At 39.8% G+C, this 16,995-nt stretch overlaps 2 protein-coding genes across 6 annotated transcripts in view; one reads left to right on the top strand and one right to left on the bottom strand.

Moving 5' to 3' along the window:
* The window catches only part of LOC146488614 (heparan sulfate glucosamine 3-O-sulfotransferase 2-like), a 44,821-nt gene that overhangs the window by 8,526 nt on the left and 19,300 nt on the right, over positions 1–16,995 (top strand). The gene's annotated exons all lie outside the window — the stretch shown is intronic.
* LOC146488616 (heparan sulfate glucosamine 3-O-sulfotransferase 1-like) lies at positions 8,602–15,758 on the bottom strand. The gene is made up of 2 exons (XM_085118859.1): positions 15,666–15,758; positions 8,602–10,269 (listed from the first exon to the last, which is right to left on the bottom strand). Exon 2 carries the CDS (start codon positions 10,191–10,193, stop codon positions 9,144–9,146), a length of 1,050 nt encoding a protein of 349 aa, XP_084974985.1. The 5' UTR covers positions 10,194–10,269; positions 15,666–15,758; the 3' UTR covers positions 8,602–9,143.

The raw sequence follows: 16,995 nt of genomic DNA, 5'->3' as shown, positions 1-16,995 counted from the left end.
ATAGATGGCCGCTTTCGATCCATCATGAGGAAAAAAATAAACAAACATTGTAAAATAACCAATATATACAAGTAAATCTAGTAATGACTGCAATCAATTTAAGGATCATGATCATTCTCAATTCCTGTCTTGTGCGTGCGGACAGAAGGCTGCCATCAAAGAACACCACTGGTGCGTGGCTTTTATCATCTGAACTGCTTGTCCCCAGAGTCAACCCGTTTCTTTCATTTCCCACTATCTCCCGCTGCAGCGTTTGTCTCCTTGGGCCGGCCTCTAAGCCTTCCTCCTCCTATGACTGAATTTGCCTTTGATCTCCCCCCTCTGGTCCATGGCATGATCACTCGTGGGATAAGCCTATAACTTGCATTCTACAAATGTGGCGAGTCCACCTCCACTGAGAAAGTTTCTCAACATTGGGCACCTGTCCTCCCTCTTATTTGGCCAGCAGATTCCAAATGTTCTCCTGGGGCACTTGTTTGCAAAGACTTCAATTTTGTGGCAGTCACATCACTTAAACTTCCAAGATTCAGCTTATACAAGTCTTCGCTCTGGGACTGATCGTGTTTCCCAGACTCAGCTTGGCAATGATGCAAAGGCACCCGTTGTTTACTGATTCTTGTTTTGACACCTAATTCAGAGTCTCCATTTGCTACCACTTAAGCTCCAAAGTAGGTGAATTCCTTCTCAAGTTCTCTTCCTCGATGACCTTTTCATTTATTAACTATACCTTTCACTTGACCCTTGTTACGTCGGCAGCAACTTGTCTTGTTCGTGTTGATTTCTTAGCTAATCCTCTCTGCATTTTGGGCAAGGTCTTTGCTTTTTCTTTGGATTCTTCTGTAAAGTAAAACAAAACATGACTCACAACAGAGTAATCAATCAGTCAAGTCCTCAGTCTAGTTGTTTTCTGCAGGTTAACGTAAACTTTGATTCAAAGTTAATTACTACTTAATAAAGGTTCCTCCAAAAGATTTTTGTCCCTTAGTTTTGACTTGACTTTTTTTTAACCATTAGCTTTAAAATTAGCTTTTAAACCCATTTTTAACGAGCGAGAAGAAAACCACGGTTAACTTTTAATCCAGGATTAGTGTTAGTCGGCTTTGGAACAACCGGGTCCAGATCTCTAAGGTCTCTGTGAATTTCCACTTTTAAATGCCTGGTCCCATTTCATTGTTTCTTTTCCAAGGGAATATAACAACCTGAAGAACTAGAGGGCCGGTAAAGCAGACAGCCTTGCCTCGCTACAGATTTCATCTCAAACTCCTTTAACGGTGATTGCTGGAGCTCAATTTGTATTTGAAATCAGTATGGAACATTTTAAAAGACAGGTTAGCCACTAGGCTTTAGTTAGTACAAAAACGTTTCTCCGATGAACATTAGAATACCTTTGTAAAATCCATGAAACTTGCATAGATGCATTCCTGCTTGTCGATTTCGTTACATGCAGTGGGTTTGTCGCAAAGATCACAAAGGAACGATGGCCCTTCTCTAGCTCAGGTGGAGTTGTACTTGGCTGAAATCATCTTTCCTAAGTCAGAAATTTTCTGAACAACAATCGGCTATTGTTAAGAAACAAGATACATCTTAACTTAGGAGGGCTTCGTGAATCTGGCCCCCATAAATTTCGTTGCAGCTAGACCGCAGTGGTTTTTCCACCCAGTTGAAACATTTGTACACTTATCTGCACCTGGTGCAGATAATTCCTGGTATTCCATACTCCCACAAGGGCTATTCTGTTTGTAATTACATCTGATAAAAAATTCAAAGAGATAAACTAAAAAGACAAAAATCATGTTAGATAATATTATTTATTAAAAACTGGATCATTGTATAATGCAATTCCAGGGATTTGATTGGCTTAGCGGCCATGGTATATGAGTCATTATACCATGCCCAAGGAATGGTGACCATTAAATTGTCTTCTGGTTGTTCTTTCAGCGAAATCAGCTGATCTAGCAATAATTCTTGATTGTTTTTAATAAAACAATTATTCCACTCGCGCTTGTTGGATATGAGATGATTATAGCCAACGAGGCGCGTAGCGCCGAGTTGGCTATCTATTATCTCATATCCAGCGCGCGCTCGTGGAATAATTGTTAAATACACAATATACAATCCGGAACATTTACAATACTTCCACTTATGTCAGCATTCGAAAACTTCTGTAAAAAAGATGCTCTGAAGTTCACGCTTAAATTAATTTATACTTGAGACACTCTGGGAGATCATTCCTATTGCGAGTGGCTTGATAAGAAAATGACCGCTACCCTGCTTTTCCTGCTTTGAGGCCATTTATTGCACTCCTGACCTCACCTCAGGGTGAGCAGCTGTGCAGATCTGCAACTCGTCTTCACCACTGATAAGGATGTTATAGCAAAAGTAATAGTTGCGTCTCTAGGATGAAAACAGGAATAAAAGCCGTGGTGGTACATAAGCAAGGGCTCCTCCAATCCTGTGTGAAGGTACCTTCTGGTATTTGATCGTCAGTACAAAAAAACAAAGTTTAAAAAATATATATTAAGGTTCATGAGAACTTGAGGAGTAATTGTAACAATTAAAGGAGAGGGATTTTTGAAAGCAGACAATCTTATCCCAATCTAATCAAATTTGATATCAACTTAGTACACCATCTTTTTGCACGCTAGCGTTGGAGGACAGAACCACTCCAACACTCTTTCCGTAATCGTCTTTTATTCTGTACAGTTCATCTTTCAACAACCTCTGACTCTCTGACTGAAAACTGTTGTTCACCCTTTTTTATTCTGACCAGAAAAGGAAACACCTAACATTTTATCATCTAACACCTGTCAAGCGAAGTACGCTTGCGCAGTTCCCTCATTAACATATTTTTGTTTACAACGTTAGCTTTAACGAAATGATTTTCGCTTAGATTCTTGTACAATAATATTTGGCAAAAACTCGCGACCAAGAATGATTTTAAATACGAGAGAAAAGACATTTCCAGGAAATTCTGTAGAAGAACGAAGTTGTTCACGGAAACCATTTCAAACATACTCAATTATTAAAAAGGTTTGTTGTTTGTGGTGATAAACACCTGTTCTACGCCAACTGAACAAACCATTGTTATTTTCGAAAACACACTTTATTGAAAAGGCCGAGTTACCGTGGAGATAATCCACCTGTTTCTCACCGAATTCATGACAGGAGAAGGTATACGTTCATCTAATAAGAAGCAAACTATGAACTTAAATGGAGTTGTTTTCTCACATTAGGGGAGGTCTGAACAGAAACTGGAAGGTGCACCTATTTTTCAATATTTCCAATTTATGTTACAAAATTTCGGGACACTTTTTAATTCCCAGCACGAAAACAACAGTTTCCAAAGCATTTACGTAAACACTTTTCATTGCTAGTAATTTTATCTTCTAACACTAGATGTATAAAGAAATCCACTGGTTCAACTGTAGCATGTATATTGCTAAATACATTGCGGTATTCACAATTGACTTTATGGTTGAATTTGAGTAAATTTGTTAGTAAAAGTTGGATGACTACATAAGTTAATATATGATTGAGTTATGAGTACATAAACGGAATTTTTCTGAGTAATTTTATGGTGAATACGTAGTGGCTAAATTTAAGAGAAGATCTATGTGATACTGGTCATCAGTGAATGTTTGAGAGAATGTCTGGATGGGCGAATTTACGAGGGAATCAATGGAGGAAATCTATGAGTGATTTCATGGGTGCAGATGAATACATAGGTTTAGGGTAAGAACAAATTAATAAGTGGGGTGAATGCATCAGGTAGGATCATGGGGGTTTTTTAGGGGGTGGGGGTGGGGGGTAATTCGTGGCGAACACGTGCATTTATGGGATTCACTGAGATAATGGCAGTGCGCGTTCATTGGGTGGAGAAATGAGGTGGATTTATGCAGCGGTATTATTGCTTATGGTTGGCAACCAATGGTTTGTTGGCTAAGGGGTGGAGTCATAATGTTCGTAAATCCAGAAACATTCCCATATTACATTCAGCACAAGAAGCGCAATTTATTTCGCTTTCTTAGCCATTACCACCTTAATTCCTTATATTTTCACTGTTATTTGTTATCCATTTTCAAAATTTCGTTTTGTGCATTTAATTTAATTTCGGCCTTATTTGTTTTGATTGGTCCCCGGTTGATGATGTCGTCAGCTTTTGATTGGTTCAATGTCAGTCTTGTTTCTTTTCCTGTGTAAGTCAGATGCCATCAGGGTGGATGGCCGGATTCACTAAACTAAGTGCATTACTATTTTGTGGATTTACTAACACTGAGTACGTCCTTAACAAATAGATTCCATGTTGCCATGCGTCTGTTCAGTATTAGTATAAATCTACTAGCGTGCTATCGTGAATGCTATTCTCTTGTTGGCTACGCTACTCACTTTCTATTTAACAATTAGATTATGAGCTCGAGATTTCTATCGCGTGATAGTTGATGAGGGCGAAGCCCGAATCAACTATCACGCATAGAAATCGAGAGCGAATAATCTAATTGTTTTAGTATAAATCTACTAGTTGTTCAAAACTAAACAAGTAAATTATCTATTTCCTCATCGCAGACACTTCGAAAACGCGAAGAAGCGGCCGCCATTTTGTTGAAAATCGCTACTCACTATCTATCACAGATTAGTATAAATCTACTAGTGTTCTATCACGAATGCCGTTCTCTGATTGGCTACGCTACTCGCTATCTATTTAACAATTAGATTATGAGCTCGAGATTTCTATCGCGTGATAGTTGATGAGGGCGAAGCCCGAATCAACTATCACGCATAGAAATCGAGAGCGAATAATCTAATTGTTTTAGTATAAATCTACTAGTCGTTCAAAACTAAACAAGAAAATTATCTATTTCCTCATCGCAGACACTTCGAAAACGCGACGAAGCGGCGGCCATTTTGTTGAAAACCGCTACTCACTATCTATCACAGAATAGATAGCGAGTAGCGTAGCCAATCAGAGAACGGCATTCGTGATAGAACACTAGTAGATTTATACTAATCTGTTTTAGATAGTGAGTAGATTTATCCGCGCGTGGCGTGAACTATTTATATCATTATAAAATGAAATCGTGAACCTGTCTTGTCAAGTTTTGAACGACTAGTAGATTTATACTAAAAATGAATTAGATTATTTGCTCTCGATTTCTATCGCACGATAGAAATTTCGAGCTCATTATCTAATTGTTAAATAGATCACAGATGACGTCAAAATGTGGTAAGAACAAAAAGGTGGCACACGAGGCGTAGCCGAGTGTGTCACTGATGTTCTTACCACGTTTTGACGTCTTCTGTGATCTATTACTGAACAGACGGACGGTAACATGGAATCTATTTGTTTTATATAATAAAGAAGCAAAATATACAAAAAAGCTTGTTAATTTTTTGTTCGAGTATTTTTTCCAAGTCATTTTCTACAAACAAACGTGTTTTTCTTTCTTCTTCCTGCTTCACCTACCTGTTCGAAGCCTCGGCAAGACATTCTTCTACATCTTCGTTCGTAAGTGAGAACCAATTAAAATGCATGCATAATTGAGCTTATTATATAATCAGTTATATCCCATGAATTCCTCCATAAATTCACACCATTCTATCACACATGAATTCCGGCCCTCACCAATATTCCACGACCCCACCCCATTCGCACTTACTTCGCATTTACCCAGTATTCAACCACAAAATGACTCATTCATTCATTAACCAATGGATTCGCCTAACCTATAGCTTATGTCACGCATTGACAAGTTTGTATCAACAATTTGCACCAATCGATTGGAAAACGTTTTTGATACAGTACCGGTAAGTTATCGGGTCTTTCGAGAAACTTACCCAGGCCCATAGCCTGAGGCAGTTACTGGGGGAAAAGTTTCCAAATTCAACATGTTGAAGACATTTATAATTTAGTAACGACCTTTCCATGTAAAGTTAAGGTTTTCAAGATGTGATTTTAGAAAAATTTTACATAAGTTACGCAAGGAAAGATTTTGGCGGTGGCTGTTGTTTGTATCAGATAGAGAGCTACTTTGATCTAACTAATAATGGTATATGGTGAACACTTTAAAAGTTTTGTGGATTTTGTGCGATTTCTAACACCCCCCTCCTCCCGTAAGCGACCACCCATAATGTCAAGCCTAAGTGGTCGCTTATGAGAGGTCACTATGAGATCACAGATGGTTTCACCTCTGCTTATTTCAGGGGTACAATTAGCAATTATTCCATAAGGGCGCGTTGGACATGAAATGATAGCCAACAAGACGCGTAGCGTCGAGTTGGCTTTCTATCATCTCATATCCAACAAGCGCGAGATCTTGCTGATTTCGCTTTGCAAAAACAGCCAAAAGACAATTTAATGGTCGCTGTTTCTCGGGCATGGTATAATGGCTCGTATACCATGGCCGCTAAGCCAATCCAATAGCTGGAATTGCATTATACAATGCGTAGATAACTCGGGGATAATTCACACTTCAGCACAATATCGTTTTAGATGTCATTCAAACATTTTAAACATTTCAAGTCAGGGCATTATATTACACAGCTGAAACAAACCATTTCCAGAATGATTGCCTCAACCTCGTTCCCAGGGTCCTCTCTCTTCCTCACTCGCCTCGCCGCTGGTCACGTGGCTCCCAAATCTGGGCGCTTGACAAAATTCGTCGTTCGGGAGTGGTCGTGAAGTACACAGTTGTCGCTTTCTCGAAATTCAAAAGGCCCGAGAAGCTGAAAAGTTTGTGACAACAAGCAGTTTTGTAACCAGGCATTTGAGGGATTGTTGAGGGAGGAAAAGAGAGGACCTTAGGAACAAGGTTGCCTTTTTATGTTACTTAAGGACAGTGCCTGCTTTTGTTACTGCGCATACGCTCTGCGCATCTCGACTTTCGATATACTCGGGTTTCCTATGGGTGGTGCCTACTAATAACAGGGATATTTTTGCGCGGTTTAAAATTATGCTAAGCAGAACTTAGCAAGTGCTTTGGTATCCAAAAGGAAATTGGGTCACCATGCATTTTTCAGAGATAATAAAGCTTCAATTTGGAAAAAAAACCGTCATACATTGCTTTGTATTTTACTGCTTTTTAGAACAATTGTTACTTATGAAAGAAATGTGATGGTATATTTCCAGCCTGGTGAATGAATGAGAATGATGATTATTCAAGAAAGTGACGCAGGCATACTCGGAAAAAAGAAATCCGAGTGCTGCTATCAGGAGTCGAACCTAAGACTTTCCGATTACTAGTTCGGATGCTCTACCACTGAGCTACAGGAGACTCGTGGGAGCTAAGGCCATTAAACTAGGTTCAAGAAAATGCGTGGTTACCCCAATATTCTTTTTGGATTACAATAGCCCTTGCTAAGATCTGCTTTTCTCACATAGTCATAAACCGGCACTGTCCTTAAGTGGCGTGTAAGATAGGTTTGATGATGAAGAAGAATCTCTTGATACGGAATCTAACTTAATTAACGCAGCCTATAGTTTCATATTCAATGTGCTGTATATTACTGAGAAGTCTGTATTTGAAAGGTAGGGTTCTTTCACGGATCTTATGAGCTGTCCGCATATTTAACTTAAAAATCACCGTACCGAGGTAAGACAGTTCAATGCTCTCAACGCGGAGACCAAATTTTCATGTAGCTAAAAGTAGAGGTGTCTCCGAGGTGGTAATAAGGGCAACAAACGATCGCAACTTGTAAAGTGACATTTGTTGCGCGACAAGTTGCAAGAAATTGTTGTCTGTATTACTGGCGAAAGTTGTGTACGATTTTTACATGACGCAAGCAGCGCGCGCTCTAGAAATCGCATGCGACAGTCGTAAGAGAAAATCGTACCGTCTAAATCGCCCTTTAAAATCCTACGACATTTTTCGTGTTGTGTGCGTCTGTCGTAAGGATGTTGTAGGTTGATTTACACGACGCGATTCGTGTTGTAGGCATGGCGTAAGCGTGTCGCATGCGACAAATCGTAACCGTCTAAATCGCCCTTAAATCGCCCTTTACAGATTTCGAAAAACAATAATTGTTATCGATATTCTTCACACACTGGCTTTTCAGAACTTTTTATGCCCGATAGCTAAACAGTTATCCATAACACTTTGTCTAGGCTGTCCAATGATTCAATCAGTCCAGAAAGAAAAAAAAAAAACGAAACATAGCAAGAGCGCTTTCCATTTGTATGGAAAAACTGGTGAGAATTTCGGCCAAATGGAACAGTACAGTTCTCGAGCGCTTTCCATTTGTATGGGAAAAAACAGTTGTTGCGTTGGGGAATCAAATGGAATGGTTCTTTCCACTGGCAATTTTGGAAAATAAACCGGGTATCTCACCAAGGGGCATGGTACGTAAGTGTGATGAGGCAAATGGTTCAGTAATATTCCGGTCATTTCGTTAAAAACGAGAAAAGAGGAATACGTCTGAAGTTATTCCTTTTTTTTTCGAAAAACTTTTCAGTGGGAAGGACTGCTCCGTTTGTTGTCCCACCAGAACGACCAGTTTTCCATCCAAAAGGAAAGTGCTCCATGGTCACTATAAGGGAAAGCTTCTTACATACTAAAATGAATTTAGATTCCTATAGCGTTAAACGATAAAATGACCAGATTCAAGAGATGACCTTCCTTACATACACATGGCTTTATTTCAATGTAATATTTTTATAGGAGTGCCTTCAGCATGTGTGTATTGAAGAATCACAACTTGTTCGTCCGTCCAAATCGTTCTCATTGTTAACAACCCTAGCTTTCTTATCACCTACTGAGCATTGTATCCTCGCGACAAAAAATTAAATTCCTGTACACTGTATATTGGGACATGACCGTCTTCCCTCGACTATGTTCACACTGAACCAGAGAGCCTCTGAGCCTATTCGCCGTTGTGTAGATGACAAGTCTTTGATCAGAATTTGCTACGGCAACAAACCATACCGGTAGAGTGTGAAGAAATGTCGTTTTATCCTTTCACATAAAACCGGATAGATTGCTATGCCTATAGATCACTAAACGTAGCGACAATTAGAAACTCACGATAATTGAGATCACTGAAAAGCTTGGGATTAAATAACTCAATATAGGCCACAAGAATTCGCTTTCACGCTGGTGGAATGCTTGAGATTAAATAAAATGGGTGATTATATCACGATATATAAAACCCTTTTATGGCCAACCAAAGTCTCTTTGCACTTCTTTGTAAAATTCCTTATTATACGGTCGATAATAATCCTGCAGAAGCTTACGAATATCATCTCTAATAATAGGATGGAGTCGCCCTTTACTCTCCGACAAACACCCAGAATTTCTGTCCTTTCTTCCCTTGACATAGCGAGACAAACATGGGAAACGTTTGGTTTGGTTGATATAAAAGTGTTCTTTCTTGATATATGGCTCGATGTTAAGGAACTTTTCGACAGCTTGCAGCTCCTTGGCTGGATTGGTTGTCAGTTCCTCCATACTGACAAAATGGAGCTGTGAGATGGGAAAATATTTTAACCACTTTCTCAAATGTTCAATGTACAAACCAATTTGCACTGTACCAATTGAAGTTCTCAGCACCGTTTGGTCATTGTCTCTCGTGATAAATGTCTCGAATGGCGGTAGCATGCCCTGCTTTTTAAACCGTACTTGAACATAGTCTGAAATTGCCCTCTCAGTTGGGTCACGTACGATCACAATGAGCTTAACAGTAGGTGACATCTGGTAGATCAGTTCAGGAACTTCATCAGTCACATAATAAGCTGGTGTTTTCTCGATGGTTATCTCATCTGGCCAAGACTCAGGCATTTGCTCCCGATACCAGTCCAGCCCTAGCTGGTAAGATCTACTGTTATCGAAGAAATGCACCTCTGTTGCGGATGCCTTGATTTTAGGATGGATTTTTAAAAACTCTAAAAGAGCTCTTGTTCCTCCTTTTCTAACGCCGATAATAATAGCATTTGGGAGGCGCCTTTGCAGCAAACTTTCGCTGCTTTCTTCCGTAACTGCGTCGTCTTGTTTCGCACTTGAATGCCACATCTGAGTAGACGGTTCAAATTTATCTGAACTATTGTTAATATCAGTATCCAGGTCAAATAGTATGCCATCGTAGGAAAACGTCCGTTTATAATGCGTTTTAGGCTCCTTCAAAAAAATACTGTAAACACAAAACAATAGCAATCCAATCAGGGGAAGAACAACGCACACTTTCCGTCCGTACTGCCAAGATGCCATTTGTTGTTCAGTCTCTTCCTTGGAATGGTGTTTCCGTCATACAAACTTGGTACAGAAAAGGAGAAAGCAGCTGTACCTGGAAGAGTTAATCATACATTAATAAACTTCTACAGCCATTGTGACACCCTGCCAGGTCTACTAACTTTGGTACACTGATCACAACTGATGACCACTAAGAATAATTGGAGTACTAAAGCCTTAGGCTACATTAATAGGCGCCTTTCCATATACTAAAATTTAGCTTGACAATGAGGTCTAGAGGACACGAACAATAATTGAAATGATATAAAAATGTTCATTCATTTCTGAATGTTGTGCCGCTTGCACTAAGGACACATACACACACGGGGAGCAGGGTTGGCGCAGTGGTTGAGCACTCGCCTTCCACCAATGTGGCCCGGGTTCGATTCCCGGACTTGGCGTCATAAGTGGGCTGAGTTTGTTGGTTCTCTACTCTGCTCCGAGAGGTTTTTCTCCGGGTACTCCGGTTTTTCCCTCTCCTCAAAAACCAACATTTGATTTGTAATTATTTGATTTGTGAATATTAGCTTTCTTGGATTGTAAAGCGCCTTTGATCATTTAGATTTTAGGATTTGATACACACTCAAAAGTTACGAACGGGCATGTACGTACAGCATAATTAATCAGCACTGCGGGGAAGAACGTCTCAACATCAATGTAATTATTTGATTTGTGAATATTAGCTTTCTTGGATTGTAAAGCGCCTTTGATCATTTAGATGTTAAAGGGCGCTACATAAGTATTAAAAAAAAAAAAAAAAAAAAAAAAAAAAATTAATTATATGTAACTCGTAGTGCTCTGTAAACCCGTGGTAGTGGATTCAATTCTCGCCGAGGTCAAGGATTTTTTTCTTTGCCTCGTGCAGTCTCCCATTTCTTGGGCAAATGTTCAGTATGATTTTCGTGGATTCACTTGGCACGATAACATACACCACAGAGTTAATTCTTTTGCTAATTTCTGTTGTATCCTCTAGGACAAGTTGAAAAGGGAAAGCCACCCACTGTCCATAGGGTAAACAACTGACCAAGAGATGAAGTTACCACGTCAATTATGACAGTTTGAAGCCGAGTGCTTTACAGACAGACAGAGCAGTACAGTACATCGGATTTTCGTCTACCGCGCTGTCCCCAAAATTTCATTCTGAAAAACAAGCGCAATGAAAACAGCGGCATATAGATGAGGAAGTGAAGGATGCCAGATTCACAGCACATACCATACTATGCGCTATTTGTCCACGTAGTAACTGTCAATCTCTAAACTTAACAGACTTGCGCTAGGCACATTAGCGAGGGCTTTATCTCCATTAATCATAAAAAGTCGCTTTCACATTTAGCTTTGACGCAAGTCTTCTACCAGTGGCCATAAGCACGTTTGTCTTGTCCTCACTGAGACAGAATTTATTTGTTTCGGCCGAGTGTAGGATTGATTCACTCAGTGCTTGCCCCATGGGCGGGTAATCTGCTGTCGCCACAACCCGGCGTAATTATTAGTGTCCTCGGCATGGAAGACTAGTCATGTAACATATAGGAACAGATCGTTAATGAATCATGACCAAGATCAGTGGGCCGAGAATGGACTCTATTGTTCACTGAGACTAAACAAGACTAGTTACCATCTTTACAGACCATCTGTTTTCTCCCGAAGATATAAGATTGACACCGCTTGTGCCCATGGTTATCTTTACTGTAAACCTTGAGCTTCTGCAGCCAGGGTTGATGGTTTGCTCTATCAAATGCCTTGCAGGTTTTGCAATAGTCTACCAGTTCCAAACCACTGATCAAACCACAAGCCTTGTTAATACCCAAATTGAAAAGTAATCCGTCGATGACCTTAATAAAAGAGCGTGGGGCCACACTTACACTTCTGTTCAGTAATTGGTACCATGATTATCTCTTGCGGTATCCCAGCCATTTGTTGTTAAAGACTTTGGTTAGTCACGCACTTTCAATAACCTTATGCAGAAAGTGGGGTCGCCCGCATCGCGCCGCACCCACTACCTAAGTGCAATGTCTCCGGGCCTTAATATATCATATGTAATCAAGGTTTCTGTAAGTTTTATCAGCCTCGATCTTGTGTTATCCGATTTGAATGTGAACTGTCGTTGTTAATCAGCAAACGATTAGCGCACCATTTTATTCAGGCGGCTCTCTAGTTTCATGTCCTACGCTTTCACGAAGAAAACATAGTGCATTATTGCCGGGATGGGGAGGGAAGGGGTGCGCTACGTTTCCTTAGCTCACCCTCAATTTTAACGCCTGAATCAGGATTGTTACCGGTTGTGGCTCTTTCTGTGAATACGTTGGCCAGTTTGGGAATGATAACCAGTGTTATAGAAATCTTATAGTGTACCAGATGTCTTCACAGATGGAAACACCACCAGTTGCAACAAACACAATCACAGTTATACACCTTGCCGTCAGACCTACTTACGATTTAAGCCAGTCTCATTACGCACACAAACAGTTACGTTATTTTGTTCTAACGGCTTAACTCAAGACTGTCTTCTGACTGCACGCATAACTGAATGACTGGATTATTTGATTACAATAAATATGAAAGCTATTTACCCACAAGGACATAGGTCAGGTTTGCAGAAACAGTCGTCTGTACAAATGTTACGCATACCTCCCTTGCAAGTTTTCAAGGCTTTTTTGTTCTTTCTACACTGTGTTTACACAGTACTGTGGCGAGAAAATGGAACTGAAGAGTATCGAGAACTAATTGAAGTTCTTTACTCTCGTCCGGAGCACGGTGAGATTGATTCACGATCGCACTTATACTTACGGAGAAACAAACAACATATTATGACAAATTTGTAACTTGAAACTCAGTTCGGCAAATGATCCGCAATATCTAAGAATCCTTTTCGTCACACAGCGGTGATCACTGGTCGCCCCATCGACATTGAACAATGTTTATGATTTAGTTTAATCTTTGAGCTTCGAACCCCGACACCGCATGGTAAAAAGATTATCTGAACAAACGCTTGCCGCAGTTCAAACCGTTCAGCGGAGTAATCATGCATCCATGCAGTAATCATTCATAATAAATGACTTCCGGTACCTTGAGGAAAGACCGTAATCCTAACAAACATGCAACACAGCGGCCAACAGAATAAACAGGAAAGATTCTCTACATGACGAAACTCCTCCGGCTGCCCAACAGCAAAAATTCGAAGAATTGAGGAGGTGAGGTCGGAGCAGTTACAGCTGAACTGAGAACTGATATCAAAAAGAATCATTACCACACCAAAACTCTTCTTCGCCCTCATGTGACATCGAGGGTATGGCATTAAAAGTGAACTCCGCCGGCGGAGATCCACGCTACACGGTTTCTAACCCACTTTGATTTTGTACTTGTATCAACAATAATTTAACAACTTTAATTAGGCCCGCACTCTGAGTGCTTGAAAGCTGTGGCTCTATGGAAATAAGAAAGGAAATAGTAAACATTTTATCCGTGTTTGCACAGTCAGAAACATTTTGGAGGTTTTGGAGCGGCCGAAACAGCCGCGGAAAAACTCGCCGTTGCAATCTTGTTCTCCCAAAATTTCACTGATCTCTACTGGTGTTTCTTTAAAAACTCTAAGGAATCACAGAAAATGTTTAACGGTCGCTTCCTTTTCTTGATAGCTGGAGACGTTTTCGTTCTCTTCTTGTGCCCTTCTGTTAGGAATGATGATTGACGTGGCATGATATATGCCGTAGACAGAAAAAAATAGGCGGAAAAAAAGGTGAGGTCTGTTCAGTTCCTGTGTAGATCTTCCACACTCCATAATTCCCGGGATAATTAACTGTTGAAGATACAAATCTCTGTTTCCTCTCACTTGATAATGAAGACAATTTAACTAGGCCTGTTCCGCCGTGCCGAACTTAAATCAACTTGACCCGGTAGTTGCACGGAAGTGGTTTCAACCGTCGAATTTAATTCAGTCGCGCCAAATTCTAAAATATATAAAATATAGAAAACGACAAAACTAACCCCAAATACATTAAAATAATTTATGAATTTAGTTCGGTTTAAGTCGACTTGAATTCTTGAATTTAGTTCGGCACGGCAGTAGCGCGACGTTTGAAACAGGCCAAAAAGGCAGCTGTATTTACTTACAGACTAAAAACTTTAGTGAAAAAATAAAGATTTTTTACATCATGTTTTCTTTCTCCAAAGAAGCGAAACAACGATAATTAGATTAAGTAGCACGTTCATATCCGGACAGAGCACGAATTGTTTTTTTAATAATTGAATTGAACTTTATCTTTTAATCTCTTGTATTAAATTAAGAGTCGTTCGATCAAAGGTATCCGTTCCTCATCCACGGCGATATTTAATAAGAAACAAAATTGTTTGAAAATAAAAACACAAAACCCCTGAAAATATATTTGATTTAATTTCGTATCACTTTCTCTTGGCAGAATTAACTGCAACTTAATATACGTTAGTTGGTAATAAAATAAGTTTTATGATATAATAGGATTCCATGTCGCGAAACAACAAACTTCGAGATATGCTTTTCTGGTATTTCCTTTCGCAATCAAGAATTCCACAATTTTGGGACCCCAAAATATTCACCCATATACAGAAGTGAAGAAAGTCATATGGAGCAGTTTCAAGAGAGGGAAATTAGAAAACATGCCCGGCGCAAAGCAAAAGACATTCAACATGGCATTGTATTTATTAAAAGGCAGACGCCATAGTCCAGCTGCATGCATTCAGATGATCACCATTTTCAAACATCACTCCGCTGAAAAAAAATATACGCATTTGCGGCCGGGTCAGTTAAATATTCCAAGAGATTTTCGAAGATCAGTGTTGAGTGAGATCAGCTATTTATTTTAATGATCATTCTTGTTTTTCAACGAATGTTTAAACAAGCCTGGCGACATAACAAAAGTGAAAATAGCGCAGGTCAAAGTTATATATATATATATACGGATCTGATAACACGCGATCACTCCTTGTTTCATCTCAGAATTATAGAAGTTCATTTTACGAATATAGCATATTGCGTACAAAAGATGACATTTCCTCTTCATACCACTGCGCTGAACACAGCAGCGATGAAAGTTAAAATTTAATACTTGCAGGCGATAAAGTTTCATCTCCCGTGAATGAATTGAAAGCACGTACGTCGCACAAACCTCTGAACAATCCGCTCAAGCGAGTTCAGCTTCACAGCCATTCTTTCCGTACAGAAAAAAAAACTCATCCGACATCTTAAATAGCTGCAGGTCGAAAAACTTGTTTTTGTGTTGATTACCAAAGAAAAGTCACCATTCAAATGAAGTCTTGTTATCATCACAGTGAACATGAAGCGCGCAAAGTACGAACAAACGACAGTCCTTACATTTAGTCTTCTGTGTTTCATTGCAAACTTTTGTTCGAACCAAATACACGCAGAAAAGTCCCTCCCATTCTTAACAAGCCGTCCTATAAAAAAGCGCCAAAACTTACCCCTTCAGCTTCTTGATTTTCGTAACATCTTCCCGTCCTTTCATTTGACATGTGAATGCCAAAAAATTGCTCCTAAGACTGGGGCGAGTTGTTAGTCACGTGCTGTTTGGCGTGACAGCATGCCTCACGCAACAGACAAAGACACAGACCACTGCGCTTCACAAAGTGAGAGATTTCTACAGTCGTTCCCTGCCTTTTCAATAATTTTCTTGAAAATTTTTGCGTTCCCTTTCTTCAGTAAACCGCCTTCAGCCGCATGATCCAATACAGACTCGAGGAAAAATGAGAAAATGCAGAGAATGGTTGTAGAAAACCCCCACTTGTCTACAGAGGCTTTATGCAACCCGGACGAGGCTCACCGGAAAAAAGCAAAAACTAAGTAATGCACCTTTCCTTGAGAGAATTGATTTTCCACGGCAGGAGCCTATGCAAGCGCATGAGGCTACATAATCCGCAAACTTCAAGTGCTCGCCACGTATAGTATAGTTAGATCAAATCATTAAATTAATCTGAGTAGCTCATATCTGGAGAGAAGTTGAACGCCGGAAATGTTTTCCACTTGATACAAACCGAACCACCCTGGCTGCTGATCGCCGCAAAATCCTTCTCAGTTATGAATTTAAAATCGTTCTTAAATCTCTTCCTGAAACCATAACCTTCCATCGAAAGGTCGTAACTTAATTCCTGAAAATATCTTAAACATATTGATCTTGGAAACTTGTACGAAACAAACTGCACCGGTTGCTTCTATCCGGCTGCTCTGGGTCTATCAGTGTGGCTCCATTCTCTCTTTTATAAAGAAGAACGTCTAATATGGGGTTGCGCCGGGCTGGACGTTCTTATGAGTTGTTATTTATATATTTTCTCCTTCTTCTCCTTCTTCTTCGTCTTTTAATAAACCTCGAAAGGTGGCCTTCAAAATTCCAAAATACTTTTTAAAGTATTTTGGAAGAGTGCGTTTTATAAAACGTACTCTTCAGCTCTTCACTCATATTAAAGTGCTAAAACACTAAAACGCTGACTTTATTCAGTGGAATGTACAAAAAACTACATGCCCAGAAATTATACTATTTTTGTCTGCTCAAGCTTGCAATGAAAATCTCAAAGTGTAAACTGGAGATGATTTCAGTGCGATTTGGGCGCAATTTGGACCACGATATCGCAACGTTTCCGCAGCGTATCAGCACCCCAGGCACAAGGCGCCACGTATTTAAAGCCGGTAGTTTTCACAAACTTGTGCAAAAGTCATGCAGAGTTATTGGGGTAAAAGTGTTAACCCTTTTCCACCCAAGAGTGTCATGTATCTGGTGTGTGAAATTTGTACAACCAA

This window comes from Pavona decussata, unplaced genomic scaffold (genome assembly GCF_977016875.1).
Source record: "Pavona decussata unplaced genomic scaffold, jaPavDecu1.1 SCAFFOLD_9, whole genome shotgun sequence".
Taxonomy (NCBI): Eukaryota; Metazoa; Cnidaria; class Anthozoa; order Scleractinia; family Agariciidae; genus Pavona; species Pavona decussata.
Note: the sequence above shows the minus strand (reverse complement) of the source record. Positions and strands in the feature narration are given on the sequence as shown.

What these genes read in the sequence shown, in the direction of transcription:
- LOC146488616 (XM_085118859.1), bottom strand. Translation starts at nt 10,193, where the DNA reads ATGGCATCTTGGCAGTACGGACGGAAAGTGTGCGTTGTTCTTCCCCTG.